The sequence below is a fragment of the Anolis carolinensis genome, chromosome 5 (assembly GCF_035594765.1).
Source record: "Anolis carolinensis isolate JA03-04 chromosome 5, rAnoCar3.1.pri, whole genome shotgun sequence".
Taxonomy (NCBI): domain Eukaryota; kingdom Metazoa; phylum Chordata; class Lepidosauria; order Squamata; family Dactyloidae; genus Anolis; species Anolis carolinensis.
In genome coordinates, this window is record NC_085845.1 from 89,529,408 (window position 1) to 89,542,033 (window position 12,626).

The following is a 12,626-nucleotide window of genomic DNA, read 5'->3' on the forward strand; positions in this document are numbered from 1 at the left end:
AAAATAAAAAGGAAACAGAAAAAGACAAAACAAAAAGACAAAAAACAACAAAAAGAACAAAAAAAACTAGGAATAAGGGGATGCTATAACTTCCATCTACTTCATAGAGAGTGTATTATTTGTCATTTAGAAAAGTCTTATTATATTACATCCTCTCTCTCACATTGTCTTTCATGATACAACCGATTTTTAAAAATAAATTTCTTTTCAAATTCCGTATCTGTTGATTGTCTTTACAGGAATTTGTTGCTCTTTTGTGCCTTCAAGTTATTTCTTATTTACACCACTCTAAGGCAACATATTACAGGGCTTTCTTGGCAAGATTTGTTCAGAGCGGAGTTGCATTTGTCTTCGTCTGAGAGAGTGTGACTTACCCAAAGTCATCCAATGGGTCTCTATGGTTGGACAGGGGTTCAAATTCTGGTCTCTCAAAGTCCTAGTCCAACACTCAATCCACTTCACCACACTAACCACTTCACCTGACAGGGCTTTTCCCCCGTCGTATACTGATTCACCTCACTTTTTTGTGTGGAGCCCTTCACAAGATATAAAGAGACTTCCAGCTGAGGTCCGTGCCAAAAAGGGAGGTGAAGCAGCGCCTGCCACCACCACAGCAACACAGGAGCCTTCCCATGTTGCCTTGCTTTCAATGGGGGTAAGCCGGGCGGCAACGCTTCCCCTCATGAGATGAAAAACACAATAAGGTGGTTGATGTGGGGCATGGAGCAGCAGCTTCTCCACCCTCTTCACCGGGAGCCTATGGATTCACTCCAATGAAGGGTGAATCCATGGACCTTTGTGATAAGGTCGTAGGTCTCTGCTCATGTCTTACTATACAGAAGTGATTTTGAAAGGGAGAAAAGCCTATAACTCTAATAAAAGATTATTACAAATGCAAAGTAAGTAGTGCACCAAATTTAATCATCTTATCAAATTAAATATAGTCAAATGAGAGGCCTTTTGGGTAGTTATCAACAACAATCCTCACTCTGCCCACAGTGTCCCCAAAGGCAGCAATAATTAGATTGGGTTACTGGGAATGATACTTGGATTATGTATATGCTCTACCTTTTCTAAATTAAACATGCCTTACTTTGCATATAGCGGAAAATTAACGTAGGATGGATTTCGCATTTAACACCATATTATGCAACTAGTCTTGTCTGTGTTAATCAAGAGCCAGAACATCAAAGAAACATCAGAGGATTGAAACAGGCCCCCAAACGACACCAGTGTATCAAAACAACTTTGCAGAAATTCAGCTCATTCCAGCCTGGAAATAAAAACAGAAGGCAATGATAGATCTTCATTCCTGCTCAGCACACATTTCCTCTCTATTCATCTTTGTTTTTCCTCTCATTCTATTCATCTTTGGTTTTCTTCTCTGTGTTTTGTTTGTGTTTCAGAAGCAGCATGATGCCTAATTCAGTACTGGTCTGCTTGTTTGTTAACTTCTGAGATTTCAAAAAACACCTGGCTTTGTTTAGGGTAGGCCCAGAAAAGGTGACCTTATAATCAACTACCCTGCAGCTTCATAAATATAACTTTAAAAGCATTCTCACACTTTCTGTAAACAGACATTTTTCATAGGCGCTTCAAGGTTTTGGAATTGCAGTGTTGTCCAGAGCTGGCCTAGGATATTTTGGTGGCAGAAGAAGCCAAATTTGATCCGTCTTGTCTGTTTTAGAGCAGGAGGGGAGAGGAATCCTGCTTTTGGCCCATTGTGGAAGAGAAATCCTTATTCTGCAGTTGAATTGAAAAACACTTGGACTGAAAAAAATAATCTTATAAAGTACGAGCATTTGCCAATGACTTGATCTGTATCATAGAGGATCCACTGGAAAACATACAGAAGTGGATAAGTAAAATAGAAGAATTTGGAAAGTTGTTGAGCCTGAACATAAATAAGAAGAAAACGATCCTTACCAAAAACTTAACAAAGAAAAGACAAAAATAATTACAAGAATCAAAAGGGATACAAGTAACAAACAAAATCAAATATTTTGGAATTGTAATTTTGGCCAAAAATGAACAATTATTGAAGAATAATTATAACGAAAAATGGAAAGAAGTAAAAAGAAAATTTAGAGAACTGGAAACATTTAAATCTTTCCCTTCTGGGAAGGGTTCTGTGACAAAAATGAATTAAAAATAGCCAGATATTTAAAAATTGGAATAAAGATATTATGAAGTTTATTTGGCAGGGGAAAAAACACCGAGAATAAGATTTTAAAACTCAACAGATTTAAAAAAGAGGCAGCTTTGGCCTTCCTGACTTACAACTGTATTACGAAGCGAGTGGGCTACTATGGATAAAGGATTGTTCCAATTTGACTAAAATAAAAACTCTTACTTTAGAAGGCTTTGACTTGAGAAGTAGCTGGCATGTGTACATGTGGTATGTCAAAAAGAAAATAGAAAAGAATTTTGGAAACCACTTCATAAAGTCCACACTAATTAAAATCTGGGAAAAATACAGAAATTGATTTTTACCAGAAAACTCCATTATGGATTTCACCACTAGCTTTACAAAGAAGAGAACTTGGCTGGGAAATCTGGCCAACCTACAAAGAGGTATTGAAAAACAGGATGGAAATGACATCTTAAAATCTCAAGAAGAAATCAATAAAACATTTAAGAATGTTTCATGGTTTCAATACAGACAACTAAAAGAATATTATAATTATAATAAAGATAATAAAACAGGATTTGCCAAAAAGGATACAATTTAGGACAAACTATTACAAGTGAAAACTAAAGCAATTACTAAAATCTACAAAATTCTTCTGAAATGCGCACTACACAATGTGTATAAAACACACCTTACAAAGTTCTAATGATTTAACAAACCAATATTGCCTGATGCTATTTTATCAAATTAGAGCAAGTTTATATAAGTGTACATATCACATTTTTAGAGTTCCATTTTTATCCAAACATCTGCAAAATGTAAGTTTGTTGCCAGGAATTTCTTTGAAATCTTGACCTATCATTTCCACAATATGCAAAACATATGTTTTCTGGGGGAGTGCACATATTCCTTGTGGCTGTTGGAAAGGAGGAAAGAACAATTTAAGCCAAGCAATGTTTTCCCAAGCACTGCATTGTAAATTACTTCAAAAATCGGCTTCCAAGGAAGGACACTGTTTCTTTTTAAGTGCTATAAGAGTCTTCATTCACTGTAGCCCACAACTGTTTATAACTTCAAAGAGATGACTTCCTGTATTTGAAAAGTGTGTTCTGCACATTGCCCTTATTGTAGGAATATAATACATTTATAGGGCTTGTCCACGCTTATCCATTTTAAAATCATCACACATTTTAACAATATAATCAGCTGAAATGGCTCAGAATTGTAATTTAACTCTTAATAATTTGTACTCAATTAATAAAGTGTCAATAAACTTTGCTAACTACTTTAAACAACTGTCTTATGGGAAACAAATGGCATTTAGTATATAAATATAAAATAAGTTTATGTCTGCTCCCTAAAAGTGCACTGTGCATAAAGTAGGGACGCTATATTTATTTTAATATTTATACATTATTTTAGTAGTTATACACTATTTTAAGTCTTTATCAACCAATCGTGTGTTGATGAATCACCTCCTTGTCCTCCCGTTGCTGCTTGGGCTCTTTTTCTCTCCCTTTGGCTTCTCCTTCCTCCCTTCCTTAGGCTGTAAATTGTAATTTTTAATGAATTATAATAGTCTTTTAGAGTTTATTAAAAAACCGCGAAACAGCGAATCCGCGAAAAGTGAACTGCGAAGTAGTGAGGGAACACTGTAATAGATTTTTCCTGGCATCCTGGTAAAAACTGCAGTAGTAAAGTAGATGTAATATGGTTTCAGTTTTATAGCTGTGGCAGGGGAAAGAAATTGTTTAGTATTTAGGTCATGAGATGAAATTCAGAGCTTCAAGTCTATCTTATACAGTAGACTCTCAATTGACCAGTACTTAAGCAATTAGAATTCTCAAGCAACTGGCAAAAAAAATCCAAAAATACTGCATGCAGAAAGCTGTTTTTATAAAACAGTAAAACTGTGTTAAATGTTGTTACGTGTGTCTTTGCTTTTAATAACTGTATTTCAATATAAATATCAAATCAATACAGAGTTTATGCTATGGTAGAGAATAGGATATTAGTATTAGTTAGGCTTATTTTAATAGTAATTCTCAAGCAACCAGAAACTACATTTATCCAGCACCTATCATTCCTCATGGGTGATGGTTAACAGAGAGTACACTGAAGACTACACTGGAAGTTTAGTAAAAAGAAAACAGAAATACATCACAGATAAAGTACATGGTGTATTAAGGACTATTCAGCATGGGATACCTTTGTCTTGCTTTAACTCTGTTATTTGTTTCTTTTTGCAGTTCCCAAGGCCTTGATCATATTCTTTTTGCCACACACAAAAAAGCAGAAGTCCAAATAATCCTTTGGTCAGAAAAATACCTCACTCAAGCTTGCCCACTCCTGTACCATGCATCATTCAACAGTGTTACATAAATAGTGTTACCTCTCTTTGGTATAGTACTATGTGATGTCTAAAATGTAAAACATAATTCCTTCACAGTCTCAAGTACAAACTACTAGGGAGGTAATTATCCACTAATTTTTGAAAAAAATCAATAAGTCATTTTAGCAGTTCCCTTCTCCCGCAAGAACGTGTTCAAAAGCCACACTCTTTTCAAAGACCATTAGCAAATTCAGTATTTATTCTGCTCAAAAATTACACATAGTTATTTGCTCAGAAATCAACATTATCTGCACAGAATGATTGTGTTCTGTGCAAAAAAACTGCTTTCACCCACAGAAAATGCTGTTTTCTGTGAAAAATATAATGCAAAGACCATGTTCAAGACGGAAAGTTAACCTAAAGTTGAAGGCGCAAGTACCTCTAATTGTGTAAGGCAGACTATTTTTTCCTGCAACCTTTTGTCAAACAAACTATGTCATATATCAAGGACACCAAACATTTCATTAACATCATAGAAAAGTTTTTCATTCCCACAGTCCTTATGACAATGGATGTCACTTCTTTGTATACTAGTATTCCATTATTAGAAGCATGAGAGATTTGTGCAAATACACTAGATTCAAGACTGAACTTACATCCCCCTACTCATTTTATTAGATCTAATTGATGTGATTCTTGAGAAAAATTTTGATCAACGTTTTTATTTTCAGACTCAGAGTGTGGCTATGGGGAATGCAGCTGCTCCATACATCGCCAATTTATTTATGAATGATTTGGAGATTAAATTTATAAATTTATTTTGAATCACACAAAAACCCCATGTTTGACCATATGGTTAATACTGCAGATATATAGATGATGTTTTTATCATAATGCAAAATTATCAAACAGAACACCCAAAAGGGTTGGACAATACGAACTCATATGACTGTTTTTTGTAAAAATTCAAGGTATTTCTTTAAATGCAATTCATGAATAACAGCAGCTACAGTACATTACAACCACCTGGCCAATGTCCTTGCTATGTAAGACTCTGGAAGTTCTCGGAGTTCAAATCAAGCTCACAACAAAACGCTGGAAGCAAATGATTTATTCCATCTTTCCACAATCACTGAATAACAATTCTAAACATTTCCCACTCAAACACCCTGTAATATAACAGCCCAACTTCACCCCCTAGTAGCCAAACATTGTGGCCACAGGCTGTTAACTGCAATTTCGATTTCTCTCGCAAAACAGATGTCTTGTATACACTAACCTGCACCCAGTCTTCCTTCCCCACACCTCCCTCCTTTGAGATGACACAGGTTTGGACTTGGATGGAAGAAAAAAGGAGAAGGCAAGATGGCGCTTGGTAGGCTGGGACCTCGCAGGGCTCCAAAGAAGAGATCACCTATCTGCTGCTGCTGCCAGCGACCTTGAGGCCAGGCTACTTTGGGGCCAGGAAGAACTTTGGTGGACTGTTATCGCCCCGCTGCCCTTTGTTTGCTAAGGCCCTCCTTTACTGGTGAGCTGTCTGGAGCTGCCTATTGCTACCTTTACTCCCTTGGCCATCCATTGTTACCTTCATTCCCTCACTGCAATTCTCAGCAACACTGCGGTTTGTTGCCCACGCCATTGCAGCGCCGCAACTACTAGTTGCCACGGTCCCACACAGGGCCTTTATATTGCCCCACTGTGAGTTGGCTGTCCACCCAACGGCTGCTGTTATCAGCTGCTTTGGTGGAGAACTTGGCTGCTGCTCTGTGGGCTGCCTTGTGGGTTTCGCCACCACCCAATCTCACTGCTGACCACCTGTGCCACTGTCGGTTTCAGTCCCTTCACAGTGGCTCCATTGGGATTGAAGGACATTACCATCTCACCACCAGGTGAGTGCTCGGCTGCTCCCAGTTTGGCGGGCCTCACAGCTTGAGTGCGGAAGAAACAGCAGCAACTCAGGGTAGCCTCTGATGAGAAAATTTATGCCTGTATTCCTCAGTTAATAACTCTGTTCTGGGAATGAACAAGGCAGTGAATTCAGTGTTAGCATTCCTTAAGGACCCAGATGTAATTTACAGTATTTTAGTTGTTGAAAGCTACTATACAATTTGAGCCACATTCAGCTTTAGAGTATCAGCAAACATTGACATGAATTTCTGACAAAATTACAAGATTTTGGTCTATTTTCCTTACAAAGTAAAACAAAAGACAGAGCGGTTGGAAAAAGAATACCCACGGACAACACAAAACATTCCCCACATTGTTAATTTTTTTCTCTCAAATCTATTCTACATCCACAATATAAGCATCAACGCAATCCAAATAATTATTACTGCAAGACAGAATAAAGCTTACACCATTAGAACAGAAGTGGTAAGACATCTAGTGGCCCTTTAGAGTTATTATTCAGCTTCATGCTTTCCTTAGAATTATTTTAGAAGCGAACTCTGAAGCCTGCTTCAAGCATTACAAAATTAGAAGTTAAGACCATGTACACTTGCGGCAGAATCCATAAGGTTTAAAAGGCGAACCTTTTTCTAAAAAACATGTACAAATTGTGAGGAGACATAAATGGCTCCACAAACACTAAAGTTACAGAGTCCTATAGCACCTTGAAGTTTAACATATTTCTTGAGGTTTAGATTTCATGGACAGATGCATAAGGACAATGCAGAATTTTAGGTACTTATACACTGAAACCGGATTACAGTCTAAACAGTGAGGTCAGAAGAAAATTAAATACAGAATGCATTTACCAATTTCATAATAGATGAAGGAATCCTTCCACACACACACACTTTCACATGAAATCTGCACAAGTTTTAAACTAACATGAATAATTCTCAAACAAACTATTTTAATGTGCAATTTTAGAAATGCTATTGCCTATATTAAACCAAAGTTTTAAAACATATAACAAAATAGATGAATGTACCTGCACATTAAGGTTTTATTACTTAAGTATCCCATGGGACCAGTAATTGATGTTTTGAAAGGGTTTTCAGAGTCTTGGTTCTCTTTTATCAAATAGGTGGGAAACGGTGTGCACCTAGGGTAAAATGTGTTCTTTGTCCACGGAGAACATATTCTCTGTATTCAGTCATGGTGGAAAGGATGTTGCAGTCCTATCTGAAATTATCTGGAAATTATTTTCACTGAACTCAGAACTTCTGAAAAAATAATTTCACTGTACAAAGTAATAAGGTCCATACCCAATATTCTAATCACGTATTTCTTTGACTGTAAGATGTCATCGATTGTAAAGAGCACCCTAATTTCAATACCACTACCACCAAAAATACGTAAGATACAGTTGCTATTCTAAGATGCACCCCATTTCAGAGATGTTATATATAGAAAAATGTATGTTTTAGAATTGAAGAAATACAGTATTTATTTATTTTCCCCTTCAACACTAAAGTTAGCTATTGCTCATTCTTTTAGATGTACTTGCAGTTTTAGTTTTAAAAACATTATACAGAACTCCTCAACTCCTACTCCAATGGTGCATATGCATTATTTTTATATAAGGGTCTTACACAAAAATTTAAACTTTCCCTCAAAGTTGAAAGAAAAAAGGACTTTAGGTTTTAATTTTTTATCAACTGGTTTATTTTACTCCAACTTCTTACATCTCAAATCTCTTAACAACTATACCAATGTTTTCTTCTTATGATGGATCCCACTATGTAGTCACTGACAACATACTTCTTACTTTATATACAGACTTAATTTCCTGTGCTTTCTTGTACTTCATGGTCTAGATCACTGATTCAAGCACTAGAAAATAATGAAATGTACCAAGCTCATTTATTTACCTATTCTCTGCAGTTGCTTTATGTATTATATTGTGGCAATGTATTATCTCCTGATCAGCACAATGAACAATTATTTAGTTTTATAAACATCTACTGGTAGTCTCTTGATCCCAGGTTTTGCAGTCAAACAATAAAATAAAACATTTTGGACCAGACCTCTTCCACAAATGGACATTACACAAAGTCCAGATCTACTTAAATACAATATGTTATGATCAACGCTAATAAATTAGGAACTAACAAAAAACCCACAAATAAATAGATATTTCAAAGATAGAAACATTAGAGAACAAAATCCCTAAGCTGATTTTACAGTAACTTCTCTTTAAAAGAGTTTGGTAAAAATATAAACATGTTTTTTAAGCATTCCAGTTAACATATGTAAGAAAATTGAGGTTCTGTGTGTTTTTTTCCAAAAATATCACATATTTTTAACATATGCAGCCCAAACCATGTTGTCATGAGTAAGGCAAAAGTTTTTCGAAAATAGATATTGTAAATAGGAATTGAAGCCTTAAAAGGTATTACTAATACAGTACTTGAGGATGAACCATTATTTTGTGCATCAAAGAAATATCTGCTCCTCTTTGATTGGGAAATACTAGAGAGTCCACTGTATATCACTGAGTTCTGCAGGATCACTCAGCCCACTTTCAGCTTCCAAGTAATTCATAAAAGCAGCCATGGTTGTGTCGTTTCCACACACAGCATCAAAATCCAGCTGAGAAGCATCACCTGGCAAACAGACCAAGAAATATCACTGTTTTATACAACACAACAAAACCTCCAAACCCTGCTATTTAAAAACATCCTGCAATACTTACTTTTTTTTGTATCTGCACTTGTCCACACTGACCTTATCACCTACACTGGGCATCTGCACAATGTTCAGGGGATTTCAGTCCATAATGTGGGGGAAAAACTGGTTTTACCCAACATTAAGAGAAGTTCACCACAACTCAGAAGCAGGCCCACATTCAGGGATTAGTGTTTCTGGATATTTTTGACCTGCCGATTCCAAAAATGGCACCAGTTTTTCCCTATCAGCTCCAGGTTTTGAAATACAGAACATATGTCATCTATCAGTTGCCATCTGCTCACCTATAGAAAACCATGATAACCATATCTAAGAAATGAGAGCGATGGGGTCTAGCCAATGCAATGAATGCAAAGGTCCACATGAACTAAACTGGGTTAGCCACACTGCCTTTGTAAGATTTTAAGTGTTGTTTGTTCAAATGATGGTAGGGTGAAAGGAAGCAACTACAAACAATAAAGGAAATTATGGAACAACTGTGTGCATTTGCTTTGGTGTAGCTCAGTTAAAAAACTTCTTGCTTTGTGTTCCTTCGTCCAAATAGTGGGATGACTGGCCATTTCAATTTTTTAAGAACCGAGAAACACTCAGTTTTACAAATTTATCTCTTATGATTATGATTCATTAATGATGATAAAGAAAGCTTACCGAGAAGAGGCTCATTCGTAGGAAATGAAACAGTGCCCTGATTTTGCCCTGCAGTTTCCAAATCCTCTATCCCTGAAGGGCATAACTGAGTAAGTTCTTTATTTGGCACCTGAGATCACAGGAAAAAAATTAAAGCTGTCAATATTAATCAAATTACAGGTATTAAAAAGTAAATATTAATAATTACAGAACCATTAGCCAAATAAGGCTATTTTGTTTACAGAGAACTGGTAAGATAGTAAGTATTCTGTAATTGCCCTGGATAATATTTACTCAAATCTAATGCTCACCTTGTTTGGTTAAATTACATAGCTAACAGTGAGGTAGATGGTGCATTATAATCACACACGTAAATCTGTCTTCCTCTGTTTCTAAATTACTGATCAGTTTAATTTCATCAGATGAAAGGGAAATATCTAGGTTAGATGCATTGACAGAAACCTTTCTTCATTTAGGTGCTTTTTAGAAACTTAAATCACATTTTTTAAAAATTTTCTTTCAAAATATCATTGCTATCCACTATGGTTATTTTATCCACAATCCCCATTTGCTAATATGGCTGTTAAGTTCAGAAATCTTTATATGTGCACTCAAAGTAGGAGTGTGCAACTGTTGGGAGTTGATAGACCAAAAGGACCCTTTCTAAGGAATACAGCCCCAAAAAAGGAGCAGGTGGATGGGAACAATTTAACCATGTTTATGGCCTCCTTTGGTCATTTTGGTCCAGGAAAGCTTTTTTTCCAACAACAATTGGCAGAGAAATTTTTAGATTACGAAATAGCCTTTCCTGGCCAGAAAAAAACCAGTGGGTGGCAAAACATGAGAAGGGTGATCAGGAGGGCACAAAATGTAACACATTTGCCCAAGCAGCTGCTCATGTGGAGGGTTGTCCTTTGGAGGTCCAAGCTTTGGCTGGCAACAGAATGTCAGAGGTTTCCATCTTCCTCTATTCATGCACCCCTTCATACATTTATGCATAGAGCATGAAGAAGACTAAGAAGTTAGAGAAATTTCAGCTACTGAGATTCAAAACATAACTCATTCGCAATGGTCTATAGTTTATGTATACTCACGTTATTACAGCTTATGGTTAAAATTGGGGAAGAAGACTTCCTCATAAGATCTGATGGACTTAATTCACCAGTAGATGGAGAAGTATGTGACCTACACACACACAAAATAACATTTAATCCTCATTAAAATGCCTTCAAGTGATGACTTGAAATAAGACCTCTGAAACAGGACTTGATGTTTTTCATTAGCACTGTCATGTCATAAACATATATATATTGACTTAAATATATTCCTACTATAAAATATTCACCAAAAAGAGTAGATTCAATTAATCAACAGGCTTAACATAAATGTTGATTCACTATTCAACAATTGATTCAATGAGTTAATCTGGTTGGATTTATCTACAAGCCTGCTGTGACAGTAAAGCAAGACTTTACAACCAAATCATGGGATAAGCAAGGGAGAAACCCTAGCATTTTACTATTTTTTTCTAGCAAATATCTTACTGTAAAGGGTTTGATGGGAAGGAGGTGGGTGGCTAACTGCCATGCCACCAGACAGCTCTCACCTATTGCCCTGCCCGTTTAAGAATCTGAGGGGGCGGAGCTTAGCCTCGGCTCCTGCTAGCTTTGAAATGGCAATTATTTTTGTCAGTTAAAATTTGTCAGTTAGTGTTTTAGTACTGGAAGGAAACATAAGAAGGTAGGTGAACAGAAATTCACGTCATGTCGGAATTGTGTTAAAGTCAGATTAAAGAACCATATGATACAGTGATACATAAAGTCATGTTGGAATTGTACAAATGTCAGTTTAAAGATACATAGAATCCAGTCACTCTATAACAATAACCATCCAGAAACAAAAAAGATTTAAGAATCAGAACTGCAAACACTTCAAAGGTTTTTTCCCCCCTCACAGAGACCTTATAGTGGCAATCGGGGGGGGGGGGGTTCAATTTGACTGTTAATAAAATGTTGTTTTAATTCGCCAACTAGTCTCCAATCTGTCCTTTGTGCCATGGTGCCTTCCAGTTTACTTAGTTAAGTACAGAGGCAGAAAAGAGAAGTGTTTGAAATATCAAGTTAGCACCTGTTCTATATTATTAGATGTTTAAACAAGGGCAAATACAATTTTAACTTCCATTTTTCTAAAGTAAGATTGATTTAAGAGTTCTAAATAGAAATTGTATGATTGCTTACCTTTGTAAATCTAAGACTTCATTTGCAATCTCAGTTCCTATACTTCCGGCTCCAAGTACAGTTCCTGTAGACATCCCTGGTACACTGAGGAATGACGGCTTCTGTGTATCTGTTTTCAGAGAAAAAGAGAAATCGTTTATTTTGGTTAAATACCTGTTTACAGCCCATATCTGCATATTTAAGGAACTGATGTTGCTTCACTCCACTTGCATGCCTTTGCCATTTTCATTTGCAATCCCAATGGCAGGTGTTGTCTGTGTTTTTTACTGATCTGGCCCACTTTTGGCCCAATAATTGTCTGAAAACCAGGATAAAAATGCAGCAAAACGATAATGAATATAAGGATAGCTTAGCTTACTCGCAATGCGGTATAAATGAGATACTTTAACTACAGACACAACGCAATTTCAAATGAGTTAAGTTATTTTGGCTCATAGAAATACTTGCAAGCCTTGGCTATTAGATTATTACAAAAGAACGTATTTCAAGTTGAAGCCAGGATTTATTTTGTTGGTCATGATGTGATAAATATGATGTGTGAATTGAATTATTCTTCTTCTTAGGCGATCCCTCGTAGTTCAAGGATGATGGTCCTCCATTCATTGGAAGACGCCTGTGCATGATTTTTTTTAATGTGTGGAGGTCGGTGCACGGCCGGTCAGCA

The 12,626-nt window shown here is 36.4% G+C and overlaps 1 protein-coding gene across 5 annotated transcripts in view; it reads right to left on the bottom strand.

Annotated features, from left to right (window-relative positions):
• Nucleotides 1–5,559: 5,559 nt before the first annotated feature.
• Nucleotides 5,560–12,626, bottom strand: part of bmal2 (basic helix-loop-helix ARNT like 2) — a 41,997-nt gene continuing 34,930 nt past the window's right edge. For all 5 annotated transcript variants that reach the window (XM_062981766.1, XM_062981765.1, XM_062981768.1 and 2 more), the window contains 4 exons: nt 11,963–12,071; nt 10,820–10,910; nt 9,747–9,855; nt 5,560–9,016 (listed from right to left, as the gene is read on the bottom strand). In XM_062981766.1, the coding sequence (XP_062837836.1) occupies nt 8,883–9,016; nt 9,747–9,855; nt 10,820–10,910; nt 11,963–12,071 (443 nt within the window). In that variant the 3' untranslated portion in view covers nt 5,560–8,882. The remainder of the gene's footprint in view (nt 9,017–9,746; nt 9,856–10,819; nt 10,911–11,962; nt 12,072–12,626) is intronic.